Source organism: Mizuhopecten yessoensis, unplaced genomic scaffold (genome assembly GCF_002113885.1).
Source record: "Mizuhopecten yessoensis strain PY_sf001 unplaced genomic scaffold, ASM211388v2 scaffold6971, whole genome shotgun sequence".
Classification (NCBI taxonomy): domain Eukaryota; kingdom Metazoa; phylum Mollusca; class Bivalvia; order Pectinida; family Pectinidae; genus Mizuhopecten; species Mizuhopecten yessoensis.
Window position 1 is genome coordinate 679,957 of NW_018406816.1, and position 17,505 is coordinate 697,461.

Here is a 17,505-nt window from a genome sequence, read left to right on the forward strand (position 1 = left end):
GTATTCAGAGAACCACCTTTTGGATGTCCAAACAATGGTGATTTGCAGGCGTTATTGCAGGTGGTACCTTAACAAATATTCTTTCAACATGAAAATAACCACAAGAAAGTGTCGTGATAGACGTGGTTTCTCGAACAGATTTCGCTACATGCTAATTTGTTGCTAGTTTGGAAATAACCATATGTATGTCAGATCATTCAATTGCCATTTCATCAATCTATTTACCATAACTCCTAAGATGACAAGTTTTCATGCAATTTTCACTACAGGTTTTAAAATACAAGATATATTCATTAATATGCAGATTTTGGCCCTGTTAATATAATTCGGACTAACAGAACCACCACCAGCTGGTACAGTGTGGCTGACGATCGACACTGAAGATCGTGCAACAGGTGCAACACGAACAAAATGGGAACATCTACGATACAGATACACTGATATAGAATTTAACAACATACAACAGCTGACACAACATCACTTCACACAGGCATATTTCATTGTATATATTATTCTACTTAAACATCCTACAGAATAAAAGTCGATATAAAACGAATAACCTTCACAAGATCAACCCTTATTTTCAATTATGTTTTACTTATAAGAACAAGACATACCTATTTCTTTTTCTTTTTTCTTAATTCACCTTCAACTATATATATGCTGATATTATTGAATAATAAAAACTTTATGATTCTTTTATCTTCTAGAACATAGCATTATCCACGCCTCCCCTCAATACCTACCACAGGGACTGTTCATAACCCCAACTCATATCTCCCGCCTCCACTACGGTAGGCCTACAATGTGATCTCCAACTCCCCTGTTATACATAGCTGCTGTTACACAGGGAGATTTTAACAAGACCCTTGCCACTCCAACAGTTGTTTACAATCAAGACTGTTGCAGTGTGATCCCTGTCCTTCATCCGTGATATCACAAGGGAAAACTATCCTTGCTCTGCATTAGTATGTATCTTTACATTCGCATTGTACATTCTAGCACTTTCAGCATCACTTTTGAAAAGGACCTGCACAAATGTTTCACATTAGTGACAGTGGAACTAATATACCTCAACTTGTCAGTACTCTTACATTAAACTCTTAATTAATCACTAAGGGATTGAATTTAATTCTTGAATGTTTTTATTCATTAAAGCCTCACAGCTGCCAATAAGGCAAACACAATGTGATACAGAATTATAGTATGTCACATTTATACAGTCAACAGTATTCATACATAGAGGGAGTCACATTCCATACATTTTACAACTATAAAATTATGTGGGCAAAATTGATTTTTTTCAAATACAAATTTACATGGAGAGAAAAATTCTTGATTTTTTTCACTCGAAGAAGCTGAATAAGTGATAAAATCACTCGGACCAGTTACTTTCGCTAAAAAGATTTCAACTTGCAATTGGATGTGCATGGAGTATTCACCCTTTGTAGACAAAGCAACATGACGGTTATTGTTTTGGCTAAGAGTTATTTCCATTGACAAGATGTTCTTCTGTTACTGAATTACACATTTGATAGTGTACATGTAGGATTGGCAGTACACATAGTCCAAGTTCAATCCTAGGCATTTTAACTTTCACAAAAAGTTTAATAAGGCACTCCTTTTTCAATTTTCATACTTGAATACCGGTATATTATTACATTTTTTAAAAAGTGCAAACATCACTTTTCTGAACTGAACTTTGCAGTATTTTCTTCAAAATTTGAAATTAAATCTTTAAGTCCTCAAATACATAGTGACAATTATGAAACATAAACAGATCTTCAATGCAATCGATCAACATATATACTTAAAAAAAGAATTGTGATGTTCTTTCTCCCTGAAACATTCCATTGCAATTTAAAACTTTTTGCCTTTAATTGAAATATTTAGACACCTCAAAAATATATAGCAGAAAAGATGGCATGAAAAAACCCAAAAATGTTTATATCAGACCAACCAGAATTCTGATAAAACTTTTAATGGGAATGTATAGTAATTAATTTGCTAGGGTCATGACCTAGTGCAGACTTAACCAGGAAATCTACTTTTAAATGTAATTCTTATCCATGACACATTTAATTTAACCCAATTTGATATTGATACACTGGAGTCTATATTGAGTGGAGATTTTGAACAAATGCTCCTCCCTAGCATATTTTTGTAAATACATCATCTGCGAATAGGTCATGCAATATAGGGTTTGGCACTATAGGAATATCGACAGTGGACTCAATTATATAGCAAGCATTTCCAACATCTCCGATCCGCAGGCTGTTTTCATAAACACTTAACTTTGATGCAGCATGCCTGAAAAACCCTGACTTTTCCGTCGTTTTCAATTCATTTGTTAATCCACCACAAAAATGCCTGTAGTTAAGAACTAACCACATTGTCACCAGGGCTACCAAATTGACTTTACCCACTGAAGTATCCTTCGGCGAATGTAATGGTACGACGGAACGCTCAAGCAGAATGTCATGCTCCGAATCATAGAAGAAGATAATAAGGTCGGTGAATGTGACGCCGATACAGGGACACAGAAAATTGTCACTCTCCGGATGTCTGTACTTCTGTAAGTACGAGAACACAATTGTCTTTGCCATGATCTCATGGTTTCTCGACAGGCCTGTTATGTTTAAATTTACTTCAACTGGAGATTTACTTTCTGGGCTGTCTGGGTTCTCTTTGGGTGGTGTTCCAACAACTATTGGAACTTCATAGTTGACAATGATGTCCATGTTTCCATGCCAAACCTGTGCATTTCCTGAAAAAGAAAAAAAATATAAAACTTGAGCTGTCTTTAAGGGATATATACATTACCCCATACCTCTGGTATGTTTGAGAATAAGGTATATTGCATGAATAAGTTTTTTTGTTTAAAAAAGGGGCATACCTCTAGATCTATACAAATAAATAGAAATACAAATTTCATTACATTTTTTTTTTTACATGAGTTCACTTCGTTTTGTGTTACCATAAGGGCAGCAGATACATTTTGCTTTCTTTAATGCCCCTTGTGCAGAAAATTAGGAGAAACTCCGAAATCTGCAGGGGTCTCACATTATATAAAGGGTAGCAGAATATCATTCTATACAATTTCTTAGTTATAAAGCCTATGAGAACCACAAGTATCATAAGGATTGACAAACATGTTTAATAAAAATAGCAAGAGGCCAAAGGGCCTTAGCGGTCACCTGAGTTATATCTTGTAGCTTTATTTTATTTTTTAGATGTGATGTGGAAATCAGCATGTAAACTAAGTGAAATACAATACTTGAATACATGAAAGGATAAGAATTTGAAAATATTGGTAAATGTTCCCTTTGGGGCCCCACCCTGGCCCCTGGGGATGGGGCAGGAATTCCAATTTTACAATGTAATATCCTCATTCACCAAAGATGATTCTGACTAAGGTTGAGTAATTTTCTGCAGAAAATGGATAAAATATACCCAAAAGCGTTATTTCCCTATATAAACTATAGTAAGCTTTACCCCCTCCCCAAGGGAGAACGGATAGCTTGAGGGTCCTGAAATTTACAATTTTAATAAAGCCCCTGATGATCTTTCTTTCTATGCAGAGAAAATGAATGTAGTACCTCCGAATATAGAGGAGAAGATTTTTGAAATATTGGTTAATTTTCCCTTTGGGGCCCCGCCCTTGCCCCAGGGGTAAGGGTAGGAATCCCACCAAGTTTGAAAAAGATTCATCCACTGGTTCTTGAGAAGAAGTTGAAAATGTAAAAAGTTTACGCATGACGGACAACGACGGACGGAAAGCGATTAGAATAGGTCACTTGAGCAAAGCTCGGGTGACCTAAAAATGCTTATGAATATTCAAAAATGGGATCAAAATAAGATGATATATTAGGCCACATTTACATAAATATCTTATTCAAAGAGTTATAGTGCTATCCATCAATATCAGAGTTGATCAGAAGACAACTTTCAAAATAGGGGCATAACCCCATCTAAAAGAGGTCAAAATGCAATACCCATGGTAATAGGTTTTAATATGTTTAATTGAATAGGTTATAAGCGGACGCAGGTATTATTGCCTCTATATCCACATCAATATAGGATGAAAAACAATGCAGTTAACATAAAATAAGCCGATATATGACGCTGTATAATCGTACTTCAACTCAAGATCTTTCCTGAATTTGTCCAAGTTTTTCTCTAAGTCAAATTTGTGACGAGATGAAATAACATCTTGTGGGAGACTTTTCCAGATATCAATTTTTCTTTGAGTAAAGAAAAGGTTTCTAATATTTAAATGACAATGTTGTTTTAATATTTTTTTACTGTGTCCACATAATTTTCCTTGAGCAGCAGGATCGAACAATCCCTCCACCAAATTCAGACCATATAGCCAATTCATAAACTTGAACACGTTGATCATATCTCCATACAAACGCCTGTATGTTAGAGTGGGAGACCTTGTGGGTCTAAATCGCTCATCCACCTCACAACTGTAACTTTTCAAATGGGTCAGAGTCAAATGGATTTCAACAAATATGATACGCAGCTAGCAAAATTAACACTATCCAGCAAAATATCACTTTTTCAAGAAAAAATCTGTGGGAAGATTGTTACTTATTTTACTCCAAGAGGAATCACGACCATTCATTTGATTAAACTTAGTATTATCTCAGAAAGCTACAAGTTTCTACTGTTTTCCCCAGGGCAAGGGAGTACAACATCCATATTTTGCAATTCTGCCTACATGTACAATGTATACAAATATGTTGTCTAAAACACTATCAAACATTTTAAAGTTTGAAATTCTGTATAAACTGTACACTTTTTATTGAATACTAGCCCCCTCCCCCACAATCACACCACTTGATAATTCTTCATCACAGCATACAATCAAAATCATTACGGCGTCAACAAGCCGTGTTCAAAAAGAACACGCCTACAAACCGAACGGTTGTTTCAGCGTGTCACTCACTGTATCTGGCTCGTCGATTGGTCGATAGAACGTTTGAGGTCGGTGTCGTCCTTGTAATCAAAAGCAGTGTACAACATTGTATCTTTTTCGGAGACTTGTTGTTTGCGCGCATTGTCAACTTACGATTACGCATACACGTATATGTAAATGTAAAATTTGCATTGCATGTACATGTGTCAAACCATGTGTCATGACTTGCATGTTTCGTTGCATGTGTGGATGCACGAAAATGTGGATAAGTACATTTTAAACAAAACATTCGACGGAAATCGTGTTTAAAATATTGAAGATTAAAGTCCGTTAGGGAAAAGTGATCACAGCGTGCTTCTATTTGAGATAGAAAGCAGTACCAGTGATGAATGTAGAAAAGTGACAAAAATGTTACAAGAAAGCAAACTTTGATGAGATAAACAAGAACTTTCAATAACAAGGTAGTTTGGAATGAATTTTTACCAAGTTTTAAAAGTTTAGATGAAAATTGGTCATACTTTAAAAAAAGTTTAAAGATCATTGAAGAAAAACATGTACTCAGTAAAGTCATCTGGATTACAAGAAACAACAAGCACAACTTCCCGGTAGACAAAGATACACTTCAGAAAATCAGGAAAAATTACTCGCTTTCAAGGAAAGTTACAATCGGCAACGACCCAAAAGTTCGAAAGAAATATAACAGAGTCAGAAATCAGGTAAAGAAACTAACCCAAATACTAAGGAGGGAATTTGAACATAGCTTAGCGATGAAAGTTAATACAGACCCAAGAAATATGTAAACTCGAAGTCAAAAACAGAACCCACTATAGGCGATCTTTACAGCCGAACAGGAGACTCGAAATACGTCAAATATTAAGGACAAAGCAAATGTTCTTGCGAACTTCTTTCTCAGCGTTTTTGTAAATGACGAAAATGGTCCGCTACCAAACATTAATAAGAAAAATACATACCTAGAAGTGTCAGATTTAATCATGCAGGAAAATAAAATGTTCAAATTCTTCGTAAGCTTAAACCAGATAAAGCGCCCGGGTTGGACAATATTCATCCTGCATTTGTAAAGGAAATCGCTGTGGCGACTCCGCTGGCATTATCATACAATCAAAGCCTCGGATCAGAATATATACCGGACGACTGGAAAAAGGCAAGTATCTGTGCTACACGCAAAAATGGAGACACACGCGAGCCCGGTAATTATAGACCTGTCAGTTTGACCTCGGTCATATGTAAAGTTATGGAAACCATAGTACGGCAACATATCGACAAATGGATGCGGGCGAACAGTTACTTCTCGGATAGGCAATATGGATTCTTGTCGGGAAGATCCACGAGACTACAACTGCTTGAAGTGGACAGCATCTTTGGACAAAGGTCAAGCTGTAGATTGTATATACATGGATTACCAGAAGGCGTTTGACACTTTTCCACATACAGTAGAAGGCTAATAAAATTAAAGTTGAATCTTACAAAAATTCATGTCAAATAGTACACTGGATTACCTCGGTTTTTGTCTTTTCGTACCCAACAAGTCACGGTATACGATGAACACTCGGAATAAAAGCCTGTTACCTTTGGGGTACCACAGGGATCAGTACTTTTTATTTGTTAATTTGTAAATAATCTATCTGAAACAGTATGTTCCGATATGTATTTGTTTGCTGACGACACGAAGATCTTTAAGATAATCACTAAACCGGAGGATATGACTCACTACAGAAAAATTTGGATGTAATGGCTAATTAAGATGCATCCAGGAAAATGTAAATATATGCATATTGGACGATCCAAGGAAAAGCCATACAAAGGAAAATCCTGGAAACATCGGTCAAGGAAAAGGACATTGGAGTTGTCATTGACAAATCATAAAACTTTGAAGACCACATAAGCGAAAGGGTTAAAAAAGCAAATTCGATGCTTGCCATTATTAGGTGATCATTCCAATTCTTTAGACTCCACAACATTCGTGCATCACTCTTCACATGTCTCGTGTGGACACAGTTGGAAAACGCAGGAGCAGTATGGTCACCGTACAAATTAAAATATGCAAACAAACTTGATAGCGTACAACGTCGCGCTACGAAATATCTACCGGGGATGAAAGGCTTAGAATATCCAGAAATACTAAGGAAATTGAATCTATCAACACTAGCATATAGACTTCGAGGGGAAATGATAGAAATGTACAAGATTGTGAACAGAATGTACGATAGAGAGGCATGTAATTGTGTCAAGCTTTGGAGGGAGGAATCAGTCAAAAATAGTACAAGAGTAAAATAATTCCCACATCAGGCAACAACATCCCTGAGGAGAAGCTTTTTCACATTTCGTACAGTCAAAACATGGCACAATCTTCCGGAGGACATGGTATCCGCTCCAAATATCAATACTTTTAAGAACAGAATGGAGAACTTGATTATAATTATTACTTTAAATTATACAATTAATTGATTTTCGAGTCCAGTGTATACGGGAGCTCTATCGGCTCCTGTATTGGAAACTTACTATAACTTTTAACTTTAACTTAAAATCATTATTTCGAATTCAACATACAAAAGCCAAGGGAAGCGTTAACGACCGTTTTAAATCATGAGTTTATCACACGTATCAAAAGGACGGAAGAGGATATCATGGCTTTTTGTCTGGTTAAAATTTATGCATATTATATTGCGACATATGGTAGAATTGCCAGACTGCTTATATTTCCATTCATGACCAATAGTATGTAATATATGTATGCTTTCTACAAATTTGTATCTACTTTCTACAAACAAAATCATCCGCGGCCAAAATATGTACAGGGATTGAACGGCGTTTTTAAAATTTTAATACCGGCATGAACATTTAAAAACGACGTTCAATTCATATATATACATTTGTACTATAGGACAATCGTTTAATTTAATTTATTCTTAAATAATACATTTAATCACTACGTTTTGTATATGCGTCGTCCTTTTAACGACATTGGCGGAACAGCCCTATTTCAATCAAATTGGCGCCAATAATTAAACGTAGTTATTTGAACGTTTGACGCATGGACATTCTCCATGTTATCTGAAGCGAAGCGACAAGACTCTCATTAAACAAGGTTCATATATGGCGTCATAATTAAACCACGTGTCACGTCACGAGAGTTTCTGCTTTCATACTCCATGAAATGCATTTCTGCTGATAATGTTCATATTATGGGTTGATCTATCTCGCCGGATCCATTTTATGTTTGTAAATTGTTTGAAATTTCAAGAGCATTTTGATTTTAAATCTGTGCTATGATTTTAACTCATTTGCCTCCGCCACCGTGATCGTCAATATTGGTGAAGATCATTTACTTAATAAAGGGCAATAACGCCTTATTGCACCAAGTTGCAGGCAAAATACTAAAACTATTAGAACTTGGTTTCATCATAGAAAATTCGTAGGATCGTAAACGTGCGTTAAGGTAATTTATGTAAATATAACCGATAGTTTCTCAATCCAGGAAGCTATACGGCAAATGATGTTATAGTTTTACATTTTATTTTATCCATGAAACTTTCGTGATTTCATAGTAGGCCAAGGTCAGTTATTTATACATTTTGGACAGGATTTCTGTTCAGCTAGCAAAAAATGAAAAACGAATATCATGACCACAAGACTGGGGGCTCCTTAGACATTATTTACAAATTTCGACACTTTATATCACGTTTCATAATGTTGCATCCTCGATATCAGGGGGTGACGTTCACTTCCGCTCTTTTCATCCCTGGAATATGTCATATCGAAATCGAAGACAAATATATTTATTCGATTGTCTCATAATATAAAAACCTGAACAATCGCAAATCTGATACCTGTTCTTTTAAGATTACAGAGGAGTTGTTTAACGGAGAAGCACTGGCCCAATAGCGCTACAGTTATATCCAAAACAAAATTAAAGGTATTAATTTATTTGACAAAATTATATACGTATTCTCTGTTGTTTCGCCTACATTTAGACAGGGATCCTAAATATATACTATTTATATAACAAACTAGATTTTACAGATTGGTATTAGTTATAACATTCTCGTGTTCATTGAAAAATTGTCATCCACTGGTTACCAGTTCTGAATAAACTTAAAGGAATGCTATGTATGACTTTAGGATACCTGTTCCACTGCAGGCAAATCACTAGTGAGTTCCCTTGTGTTTTTCGTATCTTGTAAACTCCCCTTCATTTTGTTAAAAATACAGCTGCAGCGCAGATGGGCCAGGGCACTACCATTGAGCAGGTACCTCAGTTGGTTTGAGCGACAGTATAACAACATGTAGTCCAGAGTTAGAATTTTAGCATAGCCCCGCTGAACTTTTACTTTACCATCGGCTATCATAAAGTCAAATACCCTGGCCAAATTCAAGAGGGACATCAAAACCCACCTCTTTACGTCTGCATGTTAGGCTCTTTGCAACCACTTTGCGATGATTATCTGCTTGCTCAAATGTATAAAAGTGACAGTAAGCCTTTGTTTTTGTTTCACAATTATAACTAATACTACTATCCATAAAAGCGCTTTAGAGTAATTTTACAAATTATATAGGGTGCTATATAAATGTTGTATTTCTTTTTTTATTTCTTTTATTTTTGAAGATTTTTTAACAGTACATAATACATTTACAATTTATTTTTCCATACATATACACACACTCATTCCATTTGCAAAAATTCAACACTATATTAAAGATACATAAAAAATATGTTCGAAGTAGGTAATAGTTAACTGCATATAATGCGATATGAACTGTTCATAAGAAAGAAAAGAACGAGAGATAGAAGAATTAAAGGGAGAATAGAATCAACATAGAGAAAGAGAACTTGAATAAGAGGGAGAAGGGGTACATGCTGACATGACAAATATTTATGTTTAATATTTATTATAAGAAATAACTCGTTTAATTATGAGTAAAGTCTAACGTTATTGTTATTTTTATTATAATATTATATTAGTATTAATATTGCCAGTGACTTTGGTCAGTTTTTGTATCAACTATATTTCCATACATATATATATTGTAACATTTGTAGAATATAAATATCACTATAGAGAATATAAAAATATGGCATTGATTGTAACTCATACCAAGATTCACCCAACTTGAGACCGAATCATAGTATATGATTCTGAACCATGTTAAGGCAAAGTACACCACATTCTAGACATAGATTCTTGTATAAAAAGTAAAATGTATAAAAAAACCTGAGAAAAATTTCAATAAGGAACAATGCTACTTATGAGACTACAAGTCATAATAGCAAGACATACCAAGTTTTGTTGAGAGCAAAATCAAGCAAGACTGAAGCAATGAGATAACAAAGGGCATAACTCTTACAGAAAAAAACAACTTCCTATCATATTCATAAAGTTTATCAAGTTAAGATATCAGTGACAATATAGGAAGTGATCACCAGGCAAACATGTCTATGCTGAGAACAGACATGGAAATCACACATCTCTTATATTTTTAAACAGAGAATGAAACATCTAAGTATTTCTATATTTTATGTAGAAACCAGTAATCTTTCCCATTTTTTCATTCATTCTTAAAGATGGTAAGATAAGTTTCCCCTTTACCAGTAGCTATATATTTTTGAGTGGGTTTGTTTCTTTAATATAGTTTTTCAAAGATGGTAAAGACAGGCTCTTTTCCTGGCATTTTGTGTTATACAAATATTGCTTCATAACTAAAATAATTAAGTTATCAACATTGTTTTTTCCCTCATAAAATCCAAAGATAAAAGAATCCTTGTTGTAATTAAAGGGAATGAATAATAAATCTAGCAAAAAATAAAAAATTGTACTTTTTCACATTCCCATAATGCATGAAATATCGTTTCATTCTCAGTATTACAACGACTGCAGAATGGACTATCGACTAAGCCTATTTTATAAAGATATGAATTTGTAGTTAGAATATATTGATTTATTCTAAGTTGAAGCCATTGTAATTTTGTATTTTTACAAATTTTGAATGGTGTTAAGTATATTTTCCTCCATATTTCTTCATCAAAATCAAACATTGCGTCCCATTTTCTTTTCCCAGTAGATGTTATGTTATTTTGACACAAACAGTTATAAAAATCTTTTACTCCCTTTTTGTGTTGGAAAAAATATTCTAAGTTAGAAGGTATGTATGGCCTTTTTATAGTTTCAGCAGAAATGTCATCTTTAGAATAAATTAGTACGGCTATTAAATTTTTCTATGAATTCTGGATAGCTGTAACAAAATCCGTTGCTATTTTCTTTAACTACGTCATTAATTACCGCTTTCCTATACCAATCCCTGTAAAAAATTCTCTTATTTTCTATTGTTACTAAACTATTGTACCAAATACGTGTTTTGAGAGCATTACTATTCTTATTCATAAAACATTCTGTTTTCTTGGAAAGCTTACTCCAACTTAATAGAACATCTTTCCAACATAAGTTTTTACAAGAGTTTTGGCATTTTAAAATATAATCTGTACCACAATTTGCAAAAATATCTGTATTTCCAAAAGTTTTAAAAATTGATTGCCATTTCCCTTTATTTGTAAACAGCCGTCGAATCCATGTAAGCTTTAAAGATTCAATAAAAGATTGTGACTATCATTGTCAGGCCCCCTTCATTATAGTTCTTAATAGTTACATCTCTTTTTATCCTGTCTGATGAGCTGTTCCATAGGAAATTATATATTTCTGTATTTAGTTTCTTAATAAATGTATCATCAAGATTTTGCAAAGTAATAAAAAGATTATTAAACTGAGATATGAGGAGGGACTTAAGTATATGGATTCTTCCTATAGGTGTCAAAATCCTTCTTCTCCATATCTTAATTAATGACTTAAGTTTTACTAATTTTTTGTCGTAATTTAGTTTAGGCATTTGATGCAAATCCACATTAAATGCAATACCTAAAACTGTGAATCTTGTAACTGCCCACTGTAGATCCCATTCTGGAAAGTATGTGACTCTACTATTTTTTTTTTACTACTTATCCATATTACTTGAGTTTTGCTTTTATTAACCTTTAGCCCAGATGTTTTTGCAAAATTCTTTAATTCCATAAATGACTCTTTTAAAGAACTTTTAGAACCATCTAAAATGATTGATGCATCGTCTGCATATTGAGATATTAGTGTAGGGATATTTTCTATGTTAATTCCTTTAATATTATTATTGTTCCTTAACCTTATTGCTAATATTTCAACACACAAAATGAATATGTAAGGGGTAATTGGATCGCCTTGTTGACAATCTCTTTTTATACTAAAAAATGTTGATAGATTTCCACCCTGATTGATAGAAGAGATAGTATTTGCATGTCAGGTTTTAATTCATTTACGCGTAACAACTCCATAATTTTTAAAAACAACCTACATTTTGTTAATATCTTCCCAACTAACGGAGTCAAAAGCCTTTTCAAAATCAATTATTAAAAGCATACCCGGCATTTCATTTTCTTCTGCATACTGCATGATATCATAAATTAACCTTGTATTTTCCCCGATATATCTCCCCGTTATAAAACCTGTCTGATCACTGTTTATTAATTTATCCAAAACTCTTTTTAATCTACTTGCTATTGACCCTGAAGCTGTCTTATATATTACATTAAGTAGAGTGATGGGTCTCCAGTTTCTTAGAAATTCCCGGGGTTTATCTCCCTTCGGTAAACATATAACAATTCCCTATCTTTGAGTTACTGATAATTCACCCTTCATAAATCCAAAATTAAATGATCTCACAATAAAATTACCTAACTTACCCCAAAAACATTAAAAAAATTCTGCAGTAAAACCTCCTGACCTTGGACTTTTCATTTTTCAGTAGTAACACTATTTAAAAAACATCTAGATTTACATCCTCAATGTTACTTTCTCTTGAAAATAATTTTTCATAAAATAACTTTACGTCATTCAAAATATCTGCTTGATCTCTTTTATTTCTCCATTATCTTTTTCTACCTTAGGAATTATTTTTGAAGTGAAATTTCTGTTTTCTAAATTTAAAAAATATTTTGTTGGTTTTTCTCCGTCTTCAACCCACTTAGCTTTTGTTCGAATAAAGCTTCCTTTTATTTTGTGTTTTCTGATATTTTCTAATTCTCCTTTTTTCCCGTCTACTTGTTCAAAGTCTATATTGTCATGAACTTCTAGCAATTTAATTGACTCTATAAGCTGATTTTCTTGTATATGTGACTGTTTTTTCTTGTAAGAAGAGTAAGATATAGTTTTGCCCCGAATTTCAAACAAAAGTGTTTCCAGAAAAAGTTGGTCATTTATTTGGAATTCAATCTCACTGTCAGAAATAATATTTAAATACTTAGTATTAAACAAAGGTAAGGCATACTGTAATTTCACTTCAAAAATAACCTTATTAATTAATTCAATATACTTAATGTCATGAAGCAGTGAATTATTAAATTTCCACAGTCCTTTTCCTTTTTTAAATTCATCAAACTTGAAGGAGATAGTAGGTATGGGTATAGGAAGCTTAAATCAGGAACAGTTAGTTTCAGAATTCATTTGATGATGAATGGGCTTACACCTGTGTGGGTGTTAAAGATGCAGTAATACAATTCCTCCTAGAGCATTTAAATGAAACAATCACTATAAAACTATATCATCATCATGTGCAACGTATTTCAACTGTTATTTAGATACCGAATATTACACTATTTCAATAAAGAATTGTTCTTTTTATTTAAGATTCAAGCAGAAAAGTGTGTGAAATTTCATTTTTAATGAGAAAATTCCATTTTTGACACGTTAATTCATATAGTTCTAAAACTTGTCTATTTTTCTTACTTGTTAAAAAGTTGGCTACCAATAATATCTTTTAACATCCGGAACTTAAAAAAAAAATGAAAACCGGTAAATTTGTCATATACTTTCAGGGTTCAAAAAAAGAAAAACATAGCTTTCTTTCCACATTTCCTTTAACTTCTTCATGACTTAAGGTCCTTGGGTGTTGATATTTGGCAAGTAGGTTGTTCATGTAAATGAGTTTAAGTGTTGTTAATTTTGATAACCTTGACCTTTGTTCAAGGTCACAAAAACCAAATGTGCCGAAATAATTGTTTTGTATGGGGAGTCAGACAAGGGTATCTATCGTTGCTTTATTTGTTTAGAATTAACGATATGAAATAGTGTAATATCCCTTCATATTTTGTTTAATGAATGGGCAAAAGGCAACACAAATAATAACCAGAACCGTAATAAAAAGGCTAACTAAGGCAAACCATTGCAAATTAATCCATAGTCTCCCACCAGTAGTTATACATGTATATATGTCACTGACATACTTCTTGTACTCCCTCCCCATGCCAAAACATACTTTCATACAACATCTTGTTAGCCTAGATGACCCACATTTGCTGAAATCGTTCTAGTAGTGAAGGAAGAGTTGTTAAGACAAAGATTTTTAACAAAGGGCCATAACTCCTTAAAAAGGGTCGAAATGAAATAAATACTACGCTGATGCACGACATCAGGGGGTAATTACCATATCTGTAAACTTTCTTGTAATTGGCCAAGAAGTTTATGAGGCAGACACAGGTTTTTTTCAAGAAAGGGCCATAACTACTTTTTGAAGGGTAAGAATGAAAACATACTTCTTGGATGCACAATGTCAGGGGGCAGTTACCATATCTGTAAACTTCCGTTGAAATTGGCCCCATAGTTTTGGATGAGTTGTATGGACAAGTGTTTTTCAGCAAAGGGCCATTACTCTGTACAAAAAGGGTCCGATTGAAAAAAAAATCCTGGGTGCACACAATCAGATGGTTGTTACCATATCTGGAAACTTTCGTTGAAATTGACCCCTTAGTTTTGGAGGAGTTGTCTGGACAAGGGTTTTTCAACACAAGGCCATAACTTTGAAGAAGAAAAAAGGTCAGAATGAAAAAATAATACCTGGATGCACAACTTAAGGTGTTAGTTATCATATCTGGAAACCTTCGTTGAAATTGGCCCACTACTTTAGAATGAGTTGACAGATAGACCGATAGACAAGCTGATTCCAGATTTGGAGGCGAAATTAACACTGCGCGAATAAATATTTTACCGGCGTAGAGCGAAAGTTTTGAAAAGTTCCCTATATTCAGTATAATGCCAGTCACTATTCTGATTTAAACAGCCATGACGCTAAGTACCCCACATAATAGGCAATATTATGCAGTGTCGGCAATATCAATAAACTGTTAATACATACACTCGATGAAAACACTTAAATTTCTATAAGTTTGTAGTGTTTTTGTTTATATTTTCAGTTTTATAATATTTTGGATTTAAAAGACATGTGTTTGAATGGTCACATGTAAAAAGAATCCTGACCAATCGCTAGGCTGATACCTGATACCTGTCCTTTGCAGATTACAGCTTCGTCCAACATCGGGGACTGATAATAGATCAGTAGATACAGGAATACATCCAAACCATACAGACTGATAGTCCACCAGTAGCTACAAGGCTACGTTAAACATCAGTGACTGTTAGTATACCAGTAGCTTCAAAGCTACGTCCAAGCTCTGTGACTTTTAGTACACCATTAGCTTCAAAGCTAAGTCAAACCTCGGGGACTGTTAGTACACCATTAACTTCAAGGATAAGTCAAACATCAGGGGACTGTTATTACACCATTAGCTAAAAAGCTACGTCCAACATCGGGGAGTAATAGTACACCACTAGCTACAAGGTTACGTCCGACCATACGGACTGATTGTCCACCAGTAGCTACAAGGCTCTGTGACTTTAGTACACCATTACCTTCAAGGCTAAGTAAAACCTCGGGGACTGTTAGTACGCCAGTAGATACAAGGCTAAGTCAAACATCGGTGACTGTTAGTACACCATTATCTTCAAGGCTAAGTCAAACCTCGGGGACTGTTAGTACGCCAGTAGATACAAAGCTACAATGTACGTCCAAGCTCTGTGACTTTTAGTACACCATTAGCTTTAAGGCTAAGTCAAACATCGAGGACTGTTAGTACACCAGTAGATACAAGGCTAAATGAAACATCGGTGACTGTTAGTACATCATTAGCTACAATGCTACGTCCAACCTCAGGGACTGGTAGTACATCAGTATATACAAGTCTACGTCCAGTATAGTTGACTGAAAGTACATCAGAAGATACAAAACTACAATATACGTCGAAGCTCTGTGACTTTAGTACACCATTTACTTCAAGGCTAAGTCAAACCTCGGAGACTGTTAGTACACCAGTAGCTACAAGGCTATGTTCAACCTCGGGGACTGAAAGTACACCAGTAGATACAAAACTACAATGTACGTCCAAGCTCTGTGACTTTTAGTACACAGTAGCTACAAGGTTACGTCAAACCTCGGGGACTGATAGTACACCATTAGATACAAGGTTACAGCCAACCATACGGAATGAAAGGCCACCAGTAGCTACAAGGCTACGTTAAACCTCGGGGACTGATAATACACCATTAGATAAAAAACAAAATAAAATATCCGAAATGTTTAATATACTAGAAAATAGAAAATAGAAGTTTAATTTGCATATCAGTTTTTACGATGACTATATCAGTATTAATCAATCAAAATGTCAAAGCAATTTTAAATTGAACCAATATCATTGTCGTTAAAAATGTAATCATTCAACTGTCCGTATGTAACATATATATTGTCAGCGTACCGAAAAAAGGGAACAGGTGTGCGTTTGTGTGTTTTTTTTCCCATGTTTGCAGTTGGTTCATGCATATAATTAAATACATATGTACAGGCATGACTGTAATCATCCCCCTACATTTTCCCTGCAGAGAACCCATATGAGCACTTGCGTCTAATGTAGAGTACTTAGTAGTCAATGTACATGTAGGGGAAAGTATGTCTTCAGATTCCATGGAGCTCGTGTCTGTCAACAATACCGATCTACCTAAAAGCTGCCAGAATGGACTAAATTACTCGTCATTGGATGAAATCCTTAAACCAGATGAACAAAAGTATCAGCCAGGAAGAACGGACAAAAGACGATGACACTTTAACGTAAGTAATTACTTACCGATATGTCCAATCAGAATCCACAAGAGTACCGATACATTCAACCCTATATTTTCTTTGATGTTATTATACTTTGTACAAGAATAATAAATAAATACTTTTAACCGTTTATAGTTAACACGTTTATGAAATTTAGAAAGGGTTTTAATTTTCTACCCTTTGTGCATTAATTCACAATACATTTATATTCATTTTGACACGAAACAGCTGATGTACATCGTATTGGTATATTCCTGATCAATACACAATCTTGCTTTGACCTACCAGCTATTTTTATATCACGCAAATCACCGCTTCAATGTCATGCAAATTCCATAATATAATTGGCTTGTCTAAAACGTACTCCTAAAACAGTTGTTTATATTAGTCACAACAAAACATCAGCCCGTTGAAACCACAAATTGATGACATTAGAGCTTAAATAGTTATTTTATGACATAGTAAAGTATTTAGGTGATAAAACACAGGAACACAGCTACTTATGTTTTAACTTATTATTTACGCTGCTTTTTTAATATCATCAAGGTTAATAATAA

At 34.2% G+C, this 17,505-nt stretch overlaps 1 protein-coding gene across 1 annotated transcript; it reads right to left on the reverse strand.

The window, feature by feature from the left end:
- Positions 1 to 1,152: 1,152 nt before the first annotated feature.
- On the reverse strand, positions 1,153 to 9,138 carry LOC110452921. The gene is made up of 5 exons (XM_021501680.1): positions 9,070 to 9,138; positions 3,521 to 3,565; positions 2,978 to 3,005; positions 2,423 to 2,767; positions 1,153 to 1,166 (listed from the first exon to the last, which is right to left on the reverse strand). Exons 1-5 carry the CDS (start codon positions 9,136 to 9,138, stop codon positions 1,153 to 1,155), a joined length of 501 nt encoding a protein of 166 aa, XP_021357355.1.
- Positions 9,139 to 17,505: the final 8,367 nt, after the last annotated feature.